Source organism: Typopeltis vanoorti, chromosome 4, assembly GCF_054136105.1.
Source record: "Typopeltis vanoorti isolate ZY-2024b chromosome 4, IOZ_Tvanoo_1.0, whole genome shotgun sequence".
NCBI classification, from domain to species: Eukaryota; Metazoa; Arthropoda; class Arachnida; order Uropygi; family Thelyphonidae; genus Typopeltis; species Typopeltis vanoorti.
The window spans coordinates 65,116,482-65,139,624 of NC_143552.1; the positions used below are offsets into that span (position 1 = coordinate 65,116,482).

A 23,143-nucleotide genomic window follows, 5' to 3' on the forward strand; every position below is an offset into this window, starting at 1 on the left:
GATGTGAGAAGCAGGGTTTTTTTGCATGGAGAGTTGCAAATGATTGGAATGCATTGCCTTGCCTGAGAACGTGGTGTCTGCAGAGAATTTGAATGTGTTTAAGGCACAGTATGATGAGCTGTGTGTATGACAAGAGGGACTTCCTAGATGAGTCTGTGACTCTGTGGGGTCTTAGGATAATAATAATAATGTTCATCAAAATCAATTCAGCAAAATTGGTTCATCAACTAGTGACAGGACATATTGTTGACAGCCAACAGGGTGTCAGGACAGATGAGAGACAGGTTTGCTGAAGACATTTCAAGAAATTATATTCTTGTTTAATCATTTATCCAAATGTAAGCAAACAAATTTTATTCAAGTATCTTCACGACTAGACTACTTGTACATAGAGGCTAATCACTTCACATTAATTGCCTTAGTATCCATAATGCAAAACCACACATATCCTTTCAGGTGTGTATAATGCTATGCATCATGGGAAGGGGCACCTACCCACTGGGTTTGACCTTTATTGAGGTCTCATCAGTGGAAGCCAGACCCAGAAGCATATACGCATCCTTTCAGATCTCTGTTTTGCATTATGGGATACTAAGGCAATAAACATGAAGTCATTAGCCTCTATATACAAGTAACCTAATCATGAAGATACTTCATGCATAAACTTTGTTTGCTTACACTTGGATAAAGGAATAAACCAAAATATAATTTCTTGGCCTCTTTAAATTATTTATAATCAAAAAACTTTCAATGACTAGATCTAATCCAGAGTATTTTAAAAATAAGGTGATACATATTTTCACTACTTGTATATGAGAAATAAGAGTTTTGCATTACTTCAACCTTGGTACATTTCTGATTTTGGCTCCTGCTAGTAACACCTTGGAATTTGGGCAAGAAATTTATTCTTCCCATTCTAATCATGCTGTTTAATTCTTTTCTCTACTTGTTATAAATTCACATACCAAGTGAATTTGTAACAAGCCATACTGTCATCATTCCAAAACCTAATACAGATCATACCTTAATCAAAAATGCCTGTTTCTCTAATACTGTCTACAAGATATTTTTCTATGTTATCAATAACAGGTTTTTGATGTAGTAATGGTAATAGATCAAAGTAGTAATGGATGCAATTAAAAACACACAAGTTATGGAATTCTACATTGAGAATTTAATATTTTATGCTTAATATTTAATGTTTCTTATATGATATCTACTCTGCCCAGTTAATAAGAAAAAGCAGCCAATGGCAATGCTTTGGTGGATCTTATTCAAGCATTTGATAATGTTTGGCATCACTTTCTGTTCTACATCTTACAGTAAATTTATCATACATAATCTTAAAATCCTTAACACTACTTGCAATTCAGCTACCTATCCCCCCCTAGTTATTGACTTATTAATTCCTGTCAAAATTCTGCACTTGGAATTCTCTTCTTCACCTGCCCAATATTGCCAGTTCTGGAGTTCATATACAAAAACATTGAAACCTTGGAAGACTGGAAAATTGGACCACTTTCCTTTTTCTTCAAAATCCATAGTACTTAAAACCATAATGTTCCCTGCTCAACTGTATGTAATAAATATTACAGACATTACAGAAGAACTGAATGAAAATTTATATAGTAAACGTGTGCAATTTTTTCTTTTTTTTTTGGTCCAGCCAATACGAAGAAGTTAAAAAGGAATTTTTTCAACTATCAAAGAAGCATGGAGACTTGGACTTCCTGTATTAAAATTCTACTGTTTAAACAATACAGCTTCAAAAATACATAAAATGTTGCAGATTGATCACACATGCAGACCTTCTCTGGTATACTATATTATTACCCCAAGACCTCCATGAGGTCTTGAGGTAATAATAATAATAATAATACCCAGGTTTTCAGCTTCCACTATTTGAAGTAAATAATTATAAAGATCAAAAAGCTGAGATTGTTTCTGAATAATATACAATTCTGTGCTTAACTCTAAGATTATTACAACATTCTGGCATTTACACTCTTTCCATTAATAATTGGATTTTTTTTTCTGCACTGACAGAATTTAAAAAACTCTGCCAGTGCAGAATTTTTTAAATGAACCTGTAAATAAATGCTTAGGATAGAAGTAAATGTTTAAAGTAGGAATGTAATAAAGTAACTAAATTGATGATACAGGTATTGTGTGAAAAATTATTTATTGTGGTAATAAATAATTTTCATGTCAGTAATGCATAAGATGCCAATCTGTTTGGCCAAGTGGTTAGTGTATCTGCTCAGCCGGCCAAACGGCTGCAGGTTCGAATCCCGGCGTGGATGTTTCTGATTGTCTGTGAAAATATTATATTAGTGGTAGTGATGGTGGATTGAGTGGTGGAGATAGAGTATTGTAGAGCAGGTGCCCTACCTCGATGAGTCTTTGGACTCCTTGAAGGTGTCATGTAATAATAATAATAAGAAGAAGAATAAGATTAATTGAGCTCCACAGAAGAAAATATCATAGCATGATCAAATTCAGAAAGCAAATATTAATGTTGATTTTTAAAACTCGACTTTATTATTTTAATTACAGATGTGCTGCTGGTTACTTTGGTCGTCCTGAAGTTCCAGGTAGTAGCTGTCAGCCATGTGACTGTAGTGGAAATATTGATCCTGTCAATCCCTCTAGTTGTGACTCAATCACAGGAGAATGTGTGCTATGCCTTAACAATACTTTTGGTAGTGCTTGTGAACTCTGTGCTCCTGGTTTTTATGGTGATGCTGTTGCCAGGAAAGATTGTCAAAGTAAGTTTCTTTAAATATGTCATAGTATTATGATAATTTTAAACCTCCATAGCTCACTCAGTTTTAACTAAGCCCTTTGGTTGGAAAGACTTAGGTTCATATCCTGTATAGGACAATTAAGCTTTATCAGGACTTTACAGCTGAAGGGGGATTAGTTGGTCTCATCAATGTGACAAAGTTTTTTACTCCCAGAATCTCTGGATTTTCTTCCCATAACCAGACAAACTAGGCAAGAGAGCATATACAATTTGCACACAAAGATATATATTTAAGTATAAGACTAACCACATTATCCTAAATTATGGTTATGCAATCGAGGAAAGTCAAGTGCCTTAAGTGCTTGTAAGTATAAATACTATGAGTATAAATAAATACTATAAATACATATCCTGTATAGGACAATTAAGCTTTATCAGGACTTTACAGCTGAAGGGGGATTAGTTGGTCTCATCAATGTGACAAAGTTTTTTACTCCCAGAATCTCTGGATTTTCTTCCCATAACCAGACAAACTAGGCAAGAGAGCATATACAATTTGCACACAAAGATATATATTTAAGTATAAGACTAACCACATTATCCTAAATTATGGTTATGCAATCGAGGAAAGTCAAGTGCCTTAAGTGCTTGTAAGTATAAATACTATGAGTTATTATTATTATTAGCATTACCATCCCACAACACACTCTATATGTTTAGTATACTGAGTGACTTTTTATTATTATTATTATTGTATCCTCCTTGGAGTCAGCAGGCTCATCGTGGGCAGGGGGGGGGGGATTCATTCAACTGACAACATTTATCATACATAATCTTAAAATCCTTAACACTTCTTGCATTAATGATACATTTGGTAATGTGTTCCATTCGCTGACAATTCTCCAAGTAAAAATTCACACCAATCTTCACCACACTCTTACATAACTTTGTACACATAATTTGTGTACGAACTTCACAATCTCTGTGTCTCTGAGGCCATTCTACCAGCACCAACATTCTCTATTCTAGTTGCTATACCACACCTCACTCTTAGTTGCCACTCCTGTTTCCCTGATCCTGACTCCGATTTCCATTCATATATGTCTCATCCTCACCTTTATGCATTCCATCACCTTACGCTGCTCCAAGCACATCTTCAACCTCGTATCCATCTTACTCTTGTCATACAGTTCATTTAGTTGTACTATCCTGTTTAACAAGTAGACTCTGATCATTTACCGCAATATAGACTGGAATGATGAGATAGCAACTGGAAGTAAAGAAAATGAGTTTCTTGAGATTTTGAGGGATAACTACCTCAGACAGTATGTAACAGAGGGCACACAAGGATTAAGGGTCTTGGATTTGGTCATCTCATCAGAGGATGTAATTATAAATGAGGTGTCAAATCATCCACCAATTGGTGAGAGTGACCATGAGGTGATTACCTGAGTGGTTGCCAGCAGTGTGAGGACCTCTGTGAGAAAAGGGTATATGTGGAACTACAAGGGGGGGGGGGGATGATTATGAAGAGATCAGGAGACAGCTTGCGGGTGTAGCATGGAATGAGGAGTTAGCTGGAAAAGAGATCAATGCAGCTTGGGGGATTTTCAAAAAATATTTAGTAGATACAATGTCTAAATGTATACCATGGGTGAGAAGGTTAAATAAGGTAAGTGTGAGATGGATGAATAAAGAGATTAAACATGCGATACGCAGAAAAAGGGCATTGTGGAGGCAGCATAAGAGAAGTGGAAATAACCAATTTCATGAGGTCTACAAAGACCAGGCAAAGAGGGTGACTTGGTTGGTAAGAGTAGTTAAAGAGAGGTATGAACAGCAGTTAGCTAATGAAGCCAAAAAGAATCCTACGGAGTTCTTTCGATATGTAGCCAGCAAAAGAAAGAATGATTATGGAAGGATGACATTGATTGGAGAAAATGGTATAAAGACAGCTGATGCAGAATGTGTGGTGGAGATACTTAATGAGCAGTTCATAAAGATCTTTCAATCTTGTGAATGTGACTTCATGGAGAGATTGAGAGCAGTTGATGATGAGGAGGAGAGACTGATTGTAAGTGAGCAAGAGGTGTTTGGAGAGTTGAGTCAACTAGATGCAAATAAAGCTGTGGGACTTGATAATATATCACCGCATATTCCGAAGGAATGTGCCAGGGAGTTGACACCTGCCTTGACATATTTTTTGAATATGAGTCTTGCACTTCATCAAGTTCCTAAGGAGTGGAGGGAGGTCAAGATTGTGCCACTTCATAAAGGAGGTGATCGAACTCAAGCATCAAACTATAGGCCTATATGTGTATCAGGTGTTGTGATTAAGTTGTTGTAGAGGCTTGTGAGAACTAGGACTCAGAGTTGGGTTGACAACAATGGTATAATCTTTGATGGACAGCATGGATTTGCTAAAGGGAGGTCATATTTTAGTAATCTACTTACTTATTACAATAAAGTGACTGCTTCCTTGGACAGAGGGGAAGGATACACAGTAATATACTTGGACTTCGCAAAAGCTTTTGATAGAGTACCTCATGATAAGTTGACAGTCAAACTAGAGCAGATGGGGTTGGATATTAGATTAGTGCATTGGATTGGAGACTGGCTATCTGATAGGTATCAATAAGTTGTGTATGGGAGTGCAATATCCAGGAAAAGGAAAGTCACTAGTGGAGTGCCTGAGGGGTCTGTTTTAGGGCCATTACTATTTAACTTGTATATTAATGATATTGGCAAAGATTTGGATGGAGATATTCAGTTATTTGCAGATGATGCAAAGTTGGGATGAACCATGAAGAGTAGTGAAGATGTTGTGGCCTTGCAAGAAGACTTGAATAAATTGAGTTATTCGGCATGGAAATGGGGATGTGAGTTCAATGTTGCAAAATGTAAGGTTTTAAAATTTGGAAAACAAAGATGGGATGCAGAATTTATGCTTGGTAATAATGTATTGTTGGAGGTAGAGGAAATAAGAGATCTGGGGGTGATAGTGGATAAGGATCTAAAATTTAGGGGACACATCACCAAAATTGTGAAGACAACACAAAGGTTTCTGGGAATGATGCGGAGGACACTGACTTGTAGAAGCAGGGAGATTCTTGTTCCGTTGTATAAGGCTTTGATTAGGCCACACATGGACTATTGTGCCCAGATTTGGTCACCAGGTTTTCAGAAGGATGAAGAGATGTTGGAAAAGGTCCAAAGGCAACTGACTAAGGTACTTTCTGACCTCTGGAATGTCGAGTATGAGGAAAGATTGAGAAGATGTAAATTGCAGACTCTGGTGGAGAGGAAGAAGAGGGGAGATATGATAGAGACTTGCAAGTTGGTAAGGGGTTGTTATAAAATCAATGGTGGAGAAGTTCTACAGAGAATAGTGGGAGATCAGGGGAGAACAAGAGGTCATCTCTGGAAACTGTGTAAAGAGGGTGTGAGTAGGGAAGTGAGAGGCAGGTTTTTTTTGTGCAGAGTTGTGATTGGAATGCCTTGCCTGAGAGTGTGGTGTCTGCAAGGAGTTTGAGTGTATTTAAGACATGGTATGATGAGATGTGTGTGTGTGTGTGATAAAAGGACCTCCCAGATGAGGCTTTGACACCATGAGGTCTTGCGGTAATAATAATAATAATAATAACTCCTTGACTCTTTGCCTTCCTAGAAAGCAACAGCTTTCTAAATGCCTAACACCAAATTCATTCAGGCACCATTCATGAATTTAAACCATTCGTACTTTCTTTCAAATACTCTTCATAGCATTACAAACTGAATCCCTTTTGCCTCTCACAACTCAGCCATCTTACTATTCATTGTCTCTCCTTCCCAGTTCACTATTGTCATATCTGGGCGACATACTAATAACTTTTCGAACAAACTTTTATCCTTTACCTACCACAACAACTTCCTGAAGTTTTTATCGACATTTTTTTTTCCCCAATTAAGTCATTTGTGCCCTCGACTTCCACTAGTCTTGATGCATCAGTTTGCTTCTTTTTCCACCAGGAAATCATATTTTGTGCACTTTGTTAGTCATCACACTAATCACACTCTAATGATCAAGTTGTACAATAGTAGCATATGACTATCCTTGACGCTTTCTTTGTAATACTACTTCCTCCTTCTCATTCTCATCATTCAATGTTTCCTTTATATATTTAACATCCTCTTCCAGATGTTTCATTTCACTTTTCATTTTTACTAAATCTTGCCTAAGCTCTTCTGCTATGGTCCTAATGCTTGCTCCCATTTCTAAGTGCTCTAATCTATCAAGACAATTTCGTATACATTAATGCTTTCTTTCTTTTTGTGTTTACCCAAACTGTCCACAAATCTTTGACATTTTTGGTGCATACATATAGCAATTTTCGCAATACATCTACTGCGAAAAATCCAAGGCAGAACTGGATCTTCATACTGAAGTTTTTCGTGCCACCGACGCATTTCTTTATAGATGCCATTTTCAGAAGCAGAAGCAGTAAAACAAACAAGTAGTAAAACACAGTATAAACAACAAAAATTCTTCCAACAACACTACTGAAGGACACTTGTATCCAGACTGAAAAAAAATGCAACATGATTTGCAATAAAATGCTACACTATACACTAATTGAAAACATTTTTTTTTAACACAGCTCAAATCTCTTGCTATGTTCACTAGTGACTCTTGTGGGATAAGGTTATTATTATTATTATGGGCAGCTCCAAGGAGTCCTTAGACTCATCAAGCGAGGCCCTAAATCATGTCAAGAACAACTATACAACATTCACACGGTATCTATCATACTTCTCCTTGAACTCATTTACATTAAATGAGAGTGAGCAGGAGGTATTTGAGGAAATAAGGCGATAGGATTTGATGATGGGGGATTTTAATTATGGTGATATCAATTGGAAGGAGGAAATATCACGTAGCAAAAAGGAAATGGAGTTCATACATCTGCTACGAGATAATTACTTGAAACAGCACGTAACTGAAGGGACACGTGGTGTGAGAGTGTTGGACCTGGTTATTGGTTCAGAGGTTATATGCATAAGTAAGGTGACCTCGTTACCTCCAGTTGGTGAAAGCGATCATGTGGTATTGACTTGGGAGGTTGCAAAATCTGTGGATTTTTCTATTAAGAAGGGGTATGTACGAAACTACAGGTTAGGCAATTATAACAAGCTTCGGAGTGAGCTTGCAGCCATCCCATGGCAGAACATATTGCAAGGGAAAGATGTTAGCAGTGCTTGGGATAAAATCAGCGGGTATCTGAGGAAAGCAATATCAGATTGTGTCCCCATGGTCAGGAGGTCAAACAAGGCAGGCATTAGATGGATGAGCAGTAGTATCAAGCTTGAACTACAAAAAAAGAAAATGTTATGGAGAATTTACAAGGAGAAGGGCGATCAGGACACCCATGAGCCGTACAAGGCTCAAGCTAGGAAGGTTACCAGCATAGTAAGAAAAGCTAAATCAGATTATGAGAAGACCTTAGCCAAAGAGATCAAGGGTAATCCCAAAGAGTTCTTCCGCTATGTGGCAAGTAAGAGGAAGAATGACTTCGGAAGGATAACCTTAGTGGGTGCTGATGGTATTGAGGTGACAAAATCAGATGTAATAGTCGAGTTACTGAGTGATCACTTCTCAAAAGTCTATCACCCAAGTGAGGATATCTCTATACCTATAGCAAAACCTAATGTGAGAATTGAAGCTAAAGAATCAGAGGTATTAAATATATTGCGAAACTTAAATGCAAACACTGCGGTAGGCTTAGATGGAATATCAGCTCGGGTGTTGCGTGAATGTGCAAATGAATTGTCAACCCCTCTTACCTGGATATTTAATTTAAGTTTGAACTCTGGTATGGTCCCTAGGGAGTGGAAGTTAGGCAAAGTGGTTCCTTTGCATAAAGGTGGCTCTAAAACTGCAGTATTGAATTACAGACCAATCACCATCTCAGGAGTAGTGGTAAAAGTATTGGAAAAGTTGGTTAAAGACAAAATTCAAGAATGGGTGGATCAGGATATGATACTCTATAGAGGCCAACATGGTTTTGTTAAAGGTAGATCCTGCCTTAGCAATCTATTAACTATCCATAATAGAATAACATCAGAGTTGGACAAAGGAACTGGCTACACAGTGGTACTTCTGGATTTTGCTAAGGCTTTTGACAGGATACCCCATAGAACACTGTTATGCAAATTGGAGCAGATGGGAATGGATATTAAATTGGTGATATGGATAGGAGAATGGCTCAGGGAGAGATACCATAAGGTGGTGTATGGAGGAGCCGAGTCCAGAATGAGGCAGGTGACCAGTGGTGTGCCTCAGGGCTCTGTGCTTGGGCCAATGTTGTTTAATTTGTATATAAATGATATAGGAAACGGCTTAAAGGGAGATATTCAGTTGTTTGCTGATGATGCAAAGTTGTGTAGTGCAATAAAAAATCAAGCTGATGTTGAAAGTTTGCAGGAGGATTTAAATAAGCTGGTAAAATGGGCAAAAGAAAATGGATGTCAGTTCAATGTGGAAAAGTGTAAAGTCTTGCATTTTGGGATTAAAAGATTACCAGCTGTGTACTACATAGATGGAAAGGTACTCCAAGAGATTGATGAGGCTAGGGACTTAGGGGTATTGGTAGATAAGGAGATGAAGTTCAGAGGACACATTGCTAAGGTGTCCAAGATTGCACATAGGATTACTTGGTTGTTGAGGAACACACTGACATCCAGAGATAAAGAGGTTATTATTCCCCTTTATAAAGCATTGATACTTCCACATTTGGATTACTGTGCTCAGGTCTGGTCACCTGGATTCCTTGGAGATGAGGAGGCTGTGGAGAGGGTTCAGAGAAGAGTGACCAAGTTGGTGAGTGATATAAAAAATGCTCCCTACATTGATAGATTGAGAGCTTGTGGATTGCAGAGATTGGTTGATAGGCGAAGAAGAGGGGATATGATAGAAACATTCAAATTACTAAAAGGTTTTTATAGGATTGATGCAGGGGAAATGTTTCAGCTGTGTGATAGTGATGGAAGAACAAGAGGTCATCTCTGGAAATTAAAGAAGAGTGTGGTAAACAAAGGTGTCAGAACAAGGTTTTTTGCCTGGAGGGTGGTGAATGAGTGGAATTCATTGCCTGACTTTGTTGTGAGCTCTTCATCTGTAAATGAATTCAAGAAGAGATATGACAGATATTGTTTTGCTAGTTTGGGTCTCCCGCGATGAGTCTACTGACTCCATGGAGATACCCGTAATAATAATAATAATAATAATAATAATGATGCATCACCACACATCTTAAGGGAATGTTCCAGAGAATTGGCAGTACCATTGGCATAACTGTTTAATACACACCATGCAACAGCACAAGTTCCAGGGGAGTGGAAGGAGGTAAAATTGTTCCACTGCATAAAGGTGATGATAAGGCTTTAGCTTCAAATTATAGGCCGATCTGTATATCTGGAGTTTTTTAAAGGTACTGGAGAGATTGGTTGGAATTTTGATACAGAAATGGGTTGATAACAGCAGTATTCTCTGTGGTTTTTAGCTTGGGTTTGTTAAGGGGAGATCATGTTTCACCAAATAACTTATGTACTATAATGCGGTGACAAATACCTTGGACAAGGGAGATGCATATACGGTGGTGCACTTGGATTTTGCAAAAGCTTTTAATAGACTGTCACATGACAAACTGGTAAATAAATTGAAACAGATGGGATTGGATAACAGACTTCTAAGTTGGATCAATGACTGGCTGTCAGATAAGTATCAGAAAGTTGTCTATGATGGTGCAGTATCCTGAAAGAGGTAGGTTCACTAATGATGTGCCCCAGGCATCAGTTTTGGGACCATTATTGTTCAGTTTGTATTTTAATGATATTGGGATGGATTTATCTAGTGATATGCAGCTGTTTGGAGATGATACAAACTGGGCAGAGTAATGCAGAGTCAAGCAGATGTTATGGCCTTTCACTTACCTTCCCATTCATGAATAAATTGCATGAATGGGCAGGTAAGTGGAACTGTCAGTTCAACGTTGAAAAGTGTAATGTTTTGAGATTTGGTAAGCAACGATGGGATGCAAGGTATACACTTGGTGAGGAAACTATAAAGGAAGTAGAGAAGATGAGAGATCTAGGAGTGATGGTGGACAAGGACCTGAAATTCATTGCCATATTGCACAAGTTGTAAAGACGTTACATCGGATAATAGCAATGTTGCGAAGGACTCTGACATGCAAACATGGAGAGATTATGGTGCAATTATATAGGGCCTTGATTAGGCTCATATGGATTATTGTGCTCAGATTTGGTTACTGGATTTCCTGGTGATGAGGATACATTGGAAAGTGTCCAGATAAGATTCACAAAGGTGGTCTGTGGTCTCTGGAATGTGAAGTACAAGGATAGATTAAGAGAATGTAAGTTGCAGAGCCTCATGAATAGGAGGAAGTATGAGGATATGATTGAGACATATAAGCTAGCCAGGAGTTGTTATTAGGTTGACATGGAAGAGATTTTTCATAGAACTGGAAACTGTATGAGGAGGTTGTGAGGAGAGGTTTCTTTGCATGAAGAATGTGTACCTTCCACGATGAGTCTCTGACTCCATAGAGGTCAGATGTTGATAATAATAATAATAATATTCCATCTCGTCACATAATCGTATTCATATTGAGTATATTTAATATCTTAAATGCTTCATGTTCATTAATCAACTTTCATCTTTGTTTTGTTGTCAAGCTTATCCCCCCCCCCCCGTTCCATGTGGCATGGTGGAGAAGCATTCTCACTGATAGTACTGGCCCTATTAATTCTTCTTCTTTTTCTTTGTTTTTATTCCCATATCCTCACTCTCCTTCTCCTGAGTCTTTTTTTTTACTATCCTGTCCTCCTGGCACTGGAGGACAGGATCACTGGCACACTTAACTGTTGCCATGCAGTGTGACCTTTAGACTCAGAAAGGGAGATCCTGTTAGTCTTGGTACTACTTTGGCCTCTGCTTCAGCAAGACAGGCAGTCTCCTAGACATCTCAGCCAGAATCCATCAGCTAGTGGGCTTGCCTGCAAAGATTAGTGATGTTTTGCAGTAAGTGTATAACTTCATAGTCCAGGAAATGGGGGCCCCCAAGGCTGCCATGGTGCTGGTATAACATCCAAGGTTACCCTAATGTTCTACTTTTGAGCATATTTATTGCTTGCCAGATAGTGGATGTCCATGTGTGGTTCCAAGGTAGGTGGGTAGTTCTAGTGCCGAAAAATTTCCCTTGTACATGAATTCTTTATCCTCAAACTTTTAGGGCTCTCACAAGGTCCCAATCAAGTATTGATAATACCTTGGATACATAATTTGATAACAGAAGTAAGAAACAAAAGATATGTGACACCAATATACATGTATCGGTGTTTCTCATCACCTATGCAGCATGTTTTTTCTAAAAACAGTTAAGCAACTATGTTTGGAGGATATCTCTATTGAATATCATGCCAGCAACACTCAGCAAAGCTACGAAAGCAGCATCAGTGGGTGGAATACCAATTATTGTAACTCCTCATAAAGTACTGAACTTGTCTAGAGAGTGATATCAGAATGAGATCTCTTTTGATGTTCCCGATGAGGAGATATATTCAGAGCTTATGATCAAGGAGTGACAGGTATGAGGCATCGGAATAGTCACCTGGTTCCAACCAGGAACATCATCCTTAATTTTGCATCTTAATCCTCCAACATTTGTAAAAGCAGGGTATCTCAACTGTCCTGTTTGGCTGAACATACCTAATCCCTTGAGATGCTTTAAATGTTAGAAGTATGGCCATGTCCAAATTGCCTGTTGTGACTCTACCACCTTTGCCCGATGTGGTAGCAAAGAGCCTGATAATAAATCTTGCTCAGCAAAAAAAAAAGCTAAATGTGTTAACTGTTGGAGAGATCCTCTGTGCTCCTGTGCATGTCAGAGGTGGAATGATGAAAAAGAAATTCAGAAGATTGAAACAGAACAAAATATATCATGTCAGGATGCAAAAGGAAGTTAGCCACCACCATACCTGTTCTGAAGTCCTCTTATTCTGAGAATGGCATTTAAGAAAATATTAATTGTCTGATAATTTCACCATACCTGGACTTTACAATTATAAGTGCTTCTTTGTGGAGTATATCAGCTGGATGACCTGCAGTCTCACTTCTGAAAAACTCCAATAATGCTCCCATTTGATGAGGATTTACTTGTCAAAAAAATTAGGACCAGGAAACCCATGATAACTCTAAAGAAAAAATAGATACTTTGTTATCCACTGAAAGTAACTTAAACCTAACAAATGAACCTGACACATAAGATGGTGTATTGAACATTTCTCCAGAGGAAGAGATGGACACTGGCTTTCCAAAATCAATTCATAAATATAAAACTGACAAAGGTAACAATGGTCCTCAATGTCTCAGAAATCAGACAAGTCTACAAACCCAAAATAATGGAAAATTTTTTGTACTAAAGCTTTAGGTTTTTGCCAGAATATCAATATCATGCATCTGCTGCAGAACACAAACCTTTTTTTCCTCTCTGTATTTCTCTCTCTCTCTGTAGGAAACATATTTAAAATGCAGTGAGGACCCATCTTATAGAATCTCACTGTTGTTCATAAGAACAGAACTGGAGATGGCCCTGCTGATAGTGAATTAGCTATCCTAGTGGATAATCTTACTCCTTTCTATCATCTCCTGCTTAATACTACTCTAGAAGCAGTAGTAATTTGCTTATCTATGGGATTTCTTATTACAGTATGTTCCATATATTTATGATCAGTTTATTGTGAATTAAATGAGATTGAATTTGATAATCTTCTATTGCAACTGCCTCAGCTCATACTTCTCATTGGTGACTTAAACTGACATAACACTCTCTTTGGGGTAGGGCCAACATGAATGGATGAGGTCATATAATTGAGCAAATGCTAGACAGTCTTGACCTGTCCATTCTTAATAATAGAGTCAATACCTTGTTCCACATGCCTATCTGCTTATATCCTGCAATAGATATTACAATGGGCTCTCCTGCCGTTTTTCCACTGCTTAACCACCTTACCGGCCATTATGGATCAAATATGCATCCTCATATGCTTTGTATCCATCATATGATAGAGACCTACAAGTTGGTAAGGGGTTGTTATAGGATCAATGGTGGAGAAGTTCTACAGAGAATAGTGGGAGATCAGGGGAGAACCAGAGGTCATCCCTGGAAACTGTATAAAGAGGGTGTGAGTAGGGTAGTGAGAGGCAGGTTTTTTCATGCAGAGTTGCGAATGATTGGAATGCCTTGCCTGAGAGTGTGGTGTCTGCAAAGAGTTTGAGTGTGTTTAAGACATGGTATGATGAGATGTGTGTGTGTGTGATAAAAGGTCCTCCCAGATGAGTCTTTGACTCCATGAGGTCCTGGGGTAATAATAATAATAATAGTAATATATATTTCAATGTAATATAAATGGTATTACAATTTTAATATGCACTTTGTATCCATGATAACCTTAACGTCTATAGACGTTTTGGCCGATAGCATGGTTAATGGATGTTGAAAAAAACATCTGTTGAAGTGATAATTTTCTGTTATTTGTACTGTGTCTTCACAGTAATAACCATATTATCTTAAAAAGATCAAGACAGAGCATGGCATATATTTCAAAAAATACCCTACCACAAATTTAATAGCATTTAAATGTACTTGTGACAAAACATGTTATGTGATCAAAAACAATCTTGGATTCAATTGACATCATCAATAATATCCAGGAAATGAAAGATATATATGAAACACTCTTAGTCTTCCTTGGAATATAATGGATATGTTGTTGCTGATCCCATATCTATTGCAGACAGGTGGGAAGAAAAATTTGCTAGCATCTCAGCAACAGATTCATATTGTCCTGAATTTTTAATATTGATAGTGCAACAAGAGAAACAGTGGATAAATTTTTCTACCAATCGGCTTGAGCCATGCAATCAGCCATCTGTTAAGGAGGAACTAAAAAGAGATCTTTCATTGTCACACCCTCAGTGCAGAATGTCCTGATGACAACCATTATGAAATGATAAAACATCTTCCATCATCTTCTGTGGATCTCCTTTTTTTAATATACAACAAAATACTTGCAGAGGAAGAGTTTCCAGATGCTTGGCATAAATCAGTTGTCATTGCCATCCTAAAACCAGGAAATGATCCAACACAAGGAAACAATTATTGACTTATCAATCTAACCAGCTGTCTTTGGAAGATATTGAAGAAAATGGTCAATGCCAACTTCTCTGGTATGTTGAAAGCATCAATCTGCTCTCTAATACACAATTTGATTTTTGTAGGCATCATTCAATGTTGGACCATTAGAACACACACATAATTTACAGACAATATGCATACTATTGGTGGTGGACAATAGATGGCACCGTGTGCTGATGGTAGTAGTAGTAGCGTGTAGTTGGAGGATTAGGTAAGGAAGACAGTTGGTGGCGTAGCTAGGGGGGGGGGAACTGTCCACCCCGGACGGCACTTTTAATGTGAGACACAGTTTTATTTTTCGACGATTTTTCTATTTATGTTAACATAGTAATTTTATTACTTAATTAATAATTAGTTTTCAACATACATTTTATACTTACAACTAAAATAAACATAAACATAGTGTTTTAATTTCTTTCCCTATGTTGTTTTGACTTTTTGTAATATTTTTGGTGTGTATTGAGAGGGGCGGTAAACTCAGGGACTGCCCTGGGCGACAAAAGCTCTAGCTACGCCACTGAAGACAGTGAGTTATAGTGGAGTAGTGTTCCCTCTCACAACGAGTCCTTGGACTCCTTGAAGGTGTCACATAATAGTAATAACAGACAGGTGAAACATCCTCAGAATGCTTGTTGCAGTTCCTGAATTTAAAGAATATACTTCCAGCTGATTCTTTTACTGGTAAGTGCACAGAAGCACTGTGCACTTTTTATTTATTATGGTACAATACTGCATAGAGTAATTTTATGTTATAATTTGCACATTGCATTATTTCATTCTAAACAAAGAGCAGTATTAAGTTAACATATATAGCATAAAACGCATGCATACTATAGTAATTAGGCATGTTCATTGTTTACATATTCTTATGGTTTATTATAGTGATTTCAGACTTATGACCTTTTTAACTTATAATGGGATGGTTGGAATAGAACCATATCATAAATTGAGGATTGTCTCTATATATATTCTCATGGCGGTTAAAAAAAAGTTCACAGATATACTCAGTGATGAACTTTAGAATATGTAAATATTGAATTTTGTTCCTGTCGTATTAAATGTATACATATTGTGTTGCATATTTTATTATACCCCCAAGGGTATGTAAAAGGTTCTCAGCAGGTACAAGGCATTTTTTTAAATTTTGATTATCTCTTTTATATTTATGTATATCTTCTTCTTCTTCTGCAGCTTCTCCCACTTAAGTGGGGTCACTGTTGATAATGAGTCTCCTCCACACCTTCCTGTCTTGGGCTGTCACCACATCCAAGTTCTTCATCCTCAAGTCCTCTTCTACCAGCTCCCTCCATCTCTTCTTTGACCGCCCACGCTTCTGCCTTCCTTGCACATCCATCTGCATGACCCTTCTTCCCACATATTCGTCCTCCCTCCTCATCACATGATTAAACCATCTCAACCTTGCCTCTTGTATTATCGCTCCTAAGTTCGTAACTTTCACTGTTCCCCTGACATAGTCATTTCTCAGACGATCCTTTCTGGTCACACCGTACATCCACTTAAGCATTTTCATCTCTGCTACTTCCATCCTGCTGATGTTATTTTTGCTCAGGGCCGGCCTCACTACTATCCTATAGATTTTGCCTTTCAGATTGATCGGTACCCTCTTATCGCATAACACTCCAGCCATCTCCCTCCAGTTCCTCCAACCCGCTTGTATCCTGCATCCCATTTCCTTCTCAGCTCCTCTATCTTCGTCCACTGACATTTCCTTCCAGCTCCAGATCTGTCTCCTGTCCACCACCCACTGTGCAACACATATACTCTGTCTTACTTCTGCTTAGTCTCATACCTCTCTCTTCCAGTACTTTTTTTCCATCTTTCCAGTTTAGTTCCCGCTTCTTCTCTTGAATCTGCACACAGCAAGATGTCATCTGCATACAACATTGTCCAAGGCGCATCTTCTCTCACCTCCTCTATTACCGCCTTCATCACAATATTAAACAGAAATGGACTTAATGCTGACCCTTGATGCAAGCCAACTGTTACTTGAAAACTTTCTGTCTGTTCCAGACAGGTCCGAACACTTGTCTTCACATTTCTGCACATTTCCTGCACCAACCTGACATATTTCTCTGGAACCTTCTTCTCCCTAAGACACCTCCAGACTTCTTGCCTTGGCACTCTATCGTATGTTTTCTCCAGATCAATAAATGCCAGATGTAGCTCCCTTTGTTTCTCTCGATACTTTTCCATCATCTGCCGTAACCCAAAGATAGAATCTGTTGTTGATCTACTAGGCATGAAGCCAAATTGTTCCTTTGCAATCTCCACCTCCTTCCTCAATCTACCATCAAGAACCCTTTCTAGGATTTTCATTGTGTTGGATATCAACTTTATTCCTCTGTAATTTTTACACTCTTGTGCATCCCCTTTACCCTTGTAGATGGGGACAAGAGTACTCTCTCTCTCTCTCTCTCTCCATTACTCGGGTATATTTTCCTGTTGGCAAACTTTCATGAACAGGTCCCACAGCAGGTCAATTCCCTCTTCCCTTCCATGCCTCCACTGGAATTCTATCGGGGCCCACCGATTTTCCATTCCTCATTCTCTTCATGGCTTCTGTCACTTCCACTCTACTGATGTTCTGCACCATCCCCTCAGAAGGCTGCCCATCTTCTCTGTGAGTCTTTGCATTTTCCTCATTCAAAAGTCCCTCAAACAGATGGAAAAGTATATTTTCCATCTGTTTCTTATGTCCACATCTCTTCATAATACTCTTCCTTCAGTGTCTTTGATCTGCCTCACATGTAAGATGTCTTTGCTGCTTTATTTCTACATTTCGCTAGTTGGGTAAATTTTTCTCTGTCCTTCCTTTGTTTCTAATTGATCATACAGATCTTGATTTGTTTTCGCCTGTGCCACAACTCTCTTGGCTTCTTGCTTTCTCTCTCTGTACACCTCTCTGTCCTCTTCCACTCATGACTCATCCCACTTCTGCTTTGCCTTCCTCTTAGCTGTCACTGCCACTTGTACATTATTATTCCACCACCAACCCTCCTTCTGCTCTCTAATCTTTCCAGATGTCTCACCAAGCACCTCGATTGCACAGCTCAGGATTACTTATGAATTATGTTTCCACCAATCTTGTACACTTTCCAGTCCATTCGGAATCCTCTCTAACACCCTCTCCCTAAAACGATTCCTCATACTCTCCTCTTTTAAGCGAAATCACTTAATTGTCTTCATCCCATGGCATCCAGAGGTTTTTATCTTCGATCTTATTTTAAAGTCTGCGCACAGCAGTCGGTGTTGCTGTGCTACTCGATCTGTTGGAATTACTTTACAATTTGTCACAACCTTAAGATGTTTTCTTCTAGTCAAAATGTAGTCAATTTGTGAACTGTTGTTACCACTCCTAAATGTTATCAAATGTTCTTCCCTCTTGTAGAAAAACGAGTTCACAATTGCCAGATCAAATGCTACTGCAAAGTCCACAACCTGCTCTCCTTCCTGGTTCATCATTCCCACTCTGTGGCCACCATGCACCCTTTCGTAGTCTCTATTCTTCCATTCAAGTCTCCTCCGACAATCACCATCTCATTTTCTTCCAGTTTCCTCATTTCTTCATCTAACACGTTCCAGAACTCATCTTTCTCGTCTGCTGTACAACCAACTTGTGGGACATATACACATAATATGATCACCCGCTCTTCTCCAAGACCCAATTTCATTCGCATGATCCTGTCATTCTTTCTACCCACTTCCAGTACTTCGCCCTTCATTCTGCCACACACCACAATTCCTACACCATTTCTTCCCTCGTTATTCGCTCCAGAGTAGAATAATTTATATCCATCTCCCAGTTCCTTTGCCTTTCCCCCCCTTCCACCTTGTCTCCTGCACACATAAAATGTCCAACTTCTGCTTCCTCATCATGTCTGCCACCTCTCTTCCCTTTCCAGTCATGCTTCCAACATTCATTGTTCGCACTCACAACATCCTTTCCACCTGCTGGGCTCGCTTCTTTAACCACACCTGCCCTTGATGCAATAGTCCTTGTCCACATCTCGCAGCTGTAGGGCAATGTGGTTGCGCATAGCTTAAGGGGTATGCCCTAGCCCTTTTATATTTATGTATATATATATTTTATTTTTTTTAACAATTTAGCAATAAAATATATTGCTGTATTGTTGCTGAGAAGTGCAGGTCAATTCGATAATTAATTTTTTGATAGCTGAAAAATCTAAAGGAAGTTGCAAACAAAAGATGTCTCTTGGCACATACATATCAACTGACCTCCTCCATTAAGGCTTCATCTGGTTTACAGCTTGGCCACATTCCAGCCATATGGTTTGAACTGTTTGCATTAAAAGTTTAAATTCAAATAAATCGAACAAAACACTCAGAATTGTCTGCTAAATTTTGGAATCATTTGCATCTTAAATGATCAATGACTGTTTCTTTGAAACAGTCATTGATCATTTCTTTGAAACAGTCACTGATAATATATGTCTAGTTGTGTTTGTGTTATAAGTTGTAACAGATGTACAGGTTGTATGAATGAAGTTGGATCTTTTGCACTTGTGGACATAAAAAAAAAAAAAAAGTCTTTTTAATATAGAGACCCCATCTATGGCTAAAAATAACAAATATAGAACCAGATTTCACCAAACTAACTTCTTCCCAACAGAAACACTTCCATTCATCTCATTAAACTTTTTATTATTGAAAATTTAAATTTCATAATTTTTGTTTCTACCGTATGTGTCTATATTGGATTCATATAATTAAAAGTGTATTTAATAATTTAAAAAATTGTTCTATATGTGTACATGTTTTTAATTTATTATAACACAAATGTTTAAAAAAAATTACCTTTTTTGATAATTATTTGTGTTTTAATGAAACATTATAACCTCTTCCAAATTGCATTGCCTGAGCAAAGGCAGTTTGGTGTTAATGATGTTTGGTGTCCCTCTTTTAAAATTTTAAAAGGTGGTATGTGAAAAGTGAAAGTTGGCGAAAACTGATTAAGTCAATAAACTAATCAAAAGAGCCCACACAAAGGCAATATATCTGTCATACGGTACCTTAAATTTATTAATGCACACTTATCATTTATAGTATATTCTGACACTACATCTCACTAACTTCATTGTTAGGCAAAACTGTGTTCTTGTGGAATCATTCCATGACATAAAGAAGGCGCCAAGACCAATTGGAAATGTTGGTTAAAGGCAGAATTCAAAAATGTGTGGATAACATGATACCCTATGGGGAATATGAATGTCTTTATGAATGGGAGGTCTTTTAAAAATTTACTGAATTCCTACAATAAAGTGACAGTGTGTGTGTGTGTGTGTGTGTGTGTGTGTGTGTGTGTGTGTGTGTGGATTTCTATAAGGATGGATTGAAGGCTTGTGTGTTACAGAGTATGGCTGATAGGCAGAGAAGAAGACATATGGTAGAAATATATAAGCGGATTTAATAGAGTACATGGAAAAGTAATTTTTCAGTACCTAACTGGATGAGAGAAACAACAGAACAACCCTTAAAGTCAGAGGTAGGAATGTTAGGCATTGGTGCCTGTGCCAGAAGGGCAGCAGTGGCAGGATATTTTACCAGTTATTAAAATTATCGCACATAGCTATGATTTTGTCAAGGTGGCTAAATGCCTAGCAATGCTGCTGCTGAAAGTTGTGCAAGTGCTTTGCAAGGGCCTAAGTTCTGGATGCTTTGCTTTGATGTTGTAAATGAGCAGAATGGATTGTCAGTTGTATTTGTGAGTGCTTTGTCAATGGCTGAGTTTGAGATTTATGATAGGCATTGTGTAAATAAGTGTTAGCATGGGTTTCTTCTACAATGGGTATTTAAACTCTGTAGTTATGCTTATATAATAATATTTCTACTACTAATCATGATATTAGCATGTGCATGTAGTATAATGAGAGAGTGTATGTAGCATTTAAAGAAAGAGAAAAACACAAATAAGAGTGCAAACAAAAAATAGAAAGGGCAAAAATTATGATATTTAGATTGAATGTAAAGTGGAAGAGCTTATGTTAGAATTGACAAGAATGAAGGTCAAAATAATGCAGAAAGAAGATAAAATTGATCATATGAATGAGAGGAAGTGGAGAATAAGATCAACGAATGATTGGTGTAAGGTAGATAAGAGCATGTATTGGGGGGGGGGGGGGGTCTGGAAAGTTTTGATACTTTCCAGACTTAAACCTAAAATAGAAATTAATTAATTTTATGTCTTCTTATATATTCTAAAAGAAAATATATTGTCTGAAAAACCATTTTTTAGACGAAAAAATTTATCCTACTCCCTTTTTGTTTACACACTTATTTACATCCTCTTGAACCATCAAATTTTCTCACACTGTGTTCCCCTGTCCGCCCTGAGCTTCCTCGTTTTCCTGTTTGTCTTCCACACTTGTTCTCTTATTTCTTATACTCATGCTATCCACTTCTTCATTCAGAACTACCACTCGAATCTCTCCTTCCTTATTCTACTGCCCTTTCACATCACTTCTTACTTGATCAGATTCATTCTCTGCACTCATTTCTTTATCTTACTCATTTCTCTCCAAATGACTCATACCAAAGTCATTCAAATGCAGTCCTATTCATGCACTCTTATTCATTTCAATTCATTTAAACTCATTCCACACATTAAGAAACTACACTCCTTTCTCCTCACACATTTCTCAATCACTCTACTCATTTTACCGCCTGGAAAACATACCTTGTGCATTTTATCCTCTAGCACACCTTTAATAATGGAGTCGCCATACAACGCCACTCGCTCATCTTTTGTTAACTCTTTCATGCCATCATGATTTATTTTAATAGTTTTGACTTGAATTCTCTTAATTTCATTCCGCGTCCATTTCATTTCTTGCTTCATCCAATCCAATTCACCTTCCGAACCTCGCAGGTGTAGCACGGAATGAGGAGTTAGCTGGAAAAGAGATCAATGCAGCTTGGGGGATTTTCAAAAAATATTTAGTGGATGCAATGTCTAAATGTATACCACGGGTGAGAAGGTTAAATAAGGTAGGTGTGAGATGGATGAATAAAGAGATTAAGCATGCAATACAGAGAAAAAGGGCATTGTGGAGGCAGCATAAGAGAAGTGGAAGTAACCAATTTCATGAGGTCTACAAAGACCAGGCAAGGAGGGTGACTTGGTTGGTGAGAGTAGCTAAAGAGAGGTATGAAAGCTAAAAAGAATCCTAGGGAGTTCTTTCGATATGTAGCCAGCAAAAGAAAGAATGATTATGGAAGGATGACATTGATTGGAGGAAATGGTATAAAGACAGCTGTTGCAGAATGTGTGGTGGAGATACTTAATGAGCAGTTCATAAAGATCTTTCAATCTTGTGAATGTGACTTCATGGAGAGATTAAGAGCAGTTGATGATGGGGAGGAGAGACTGACTGTAAGTGAGCAAGAGGTGTTTGGGGAGTTGAGTAAACTAGATGTAAATAAGGCTGTGGGACTTGATAATATATCACTGCGTATTCTGAAGGAATGTGCCAGAGAGTTGACACCTGCCTTGACATATTTTTTTAATACGAGTCTTGCACTTCATCAAGTTCCTAAGAAGTGGAGGGAGGGCAAGATTGTGCCACTTCATAAAGGAGGTGATCGAACTCAAGCATCAAACTATAGGCCTATCTGTGTGTCAGGTGTTGTGGTTAAGTTGTTGGAGAAGCTTGTGAGAACTAGGATCCAGAGTTGGGTTGACAACAATGGTATAATCTTTGATGGACAGCATGGATTTGCTAAAGGGAGGTCATATTTTAGTAATCTACTTACTTATTACAATAAAGTGACTGCTTCCTTGGACAGAGGGGAAGGATACACAGTAATATACTTGGACTTCGCAAAAGCTTTTGATAGAGTACCTCATGATAAGTTGACAGTCAAACTAGAGCAGATGGGGTTGGATATTAGATTAGTGCATTGGATTGGAGACTGGCTATCTGATAGGTATCAATAAGTTGTGTATGGGAGTGCAATATCCAGGAAAAGGAAAGTCACTAGTGGAGTGCCTGAGGGGTCTGTTTTAGGGCCATTACTATTTAACTTGTATATTAATGATATTGGCAAAGATTTGGATGGAGATATTCAGTTATTTGCAGATGATGCAAAGTTGGGATGAACCATG

The 23,143-nt window shown here is 38.0% G+C and overlaps 1 protein-coding gene across 1 annotated transcript in view; it reads left to right on the top strand.

Moving 5' to 3' along the window:
- LanA (laminin subunit alpha) overlaps positions 1–23,143 on the top strand; it is a 1,191,635-nt gene that overhangs the window by 670,704 nt on the left and 497,788 nt on the right. Inside the window, exon 33 of the mRNA XM_090391815.1 lies at positions 2,557–2,768. Coding sequence (XP_090247941.1) covers positions 2,557–2,768 — 212 coding nt within the window. The remainder of the gene's footprint in view (positions 1–2,556; positions 2,769–23,143) is intronic.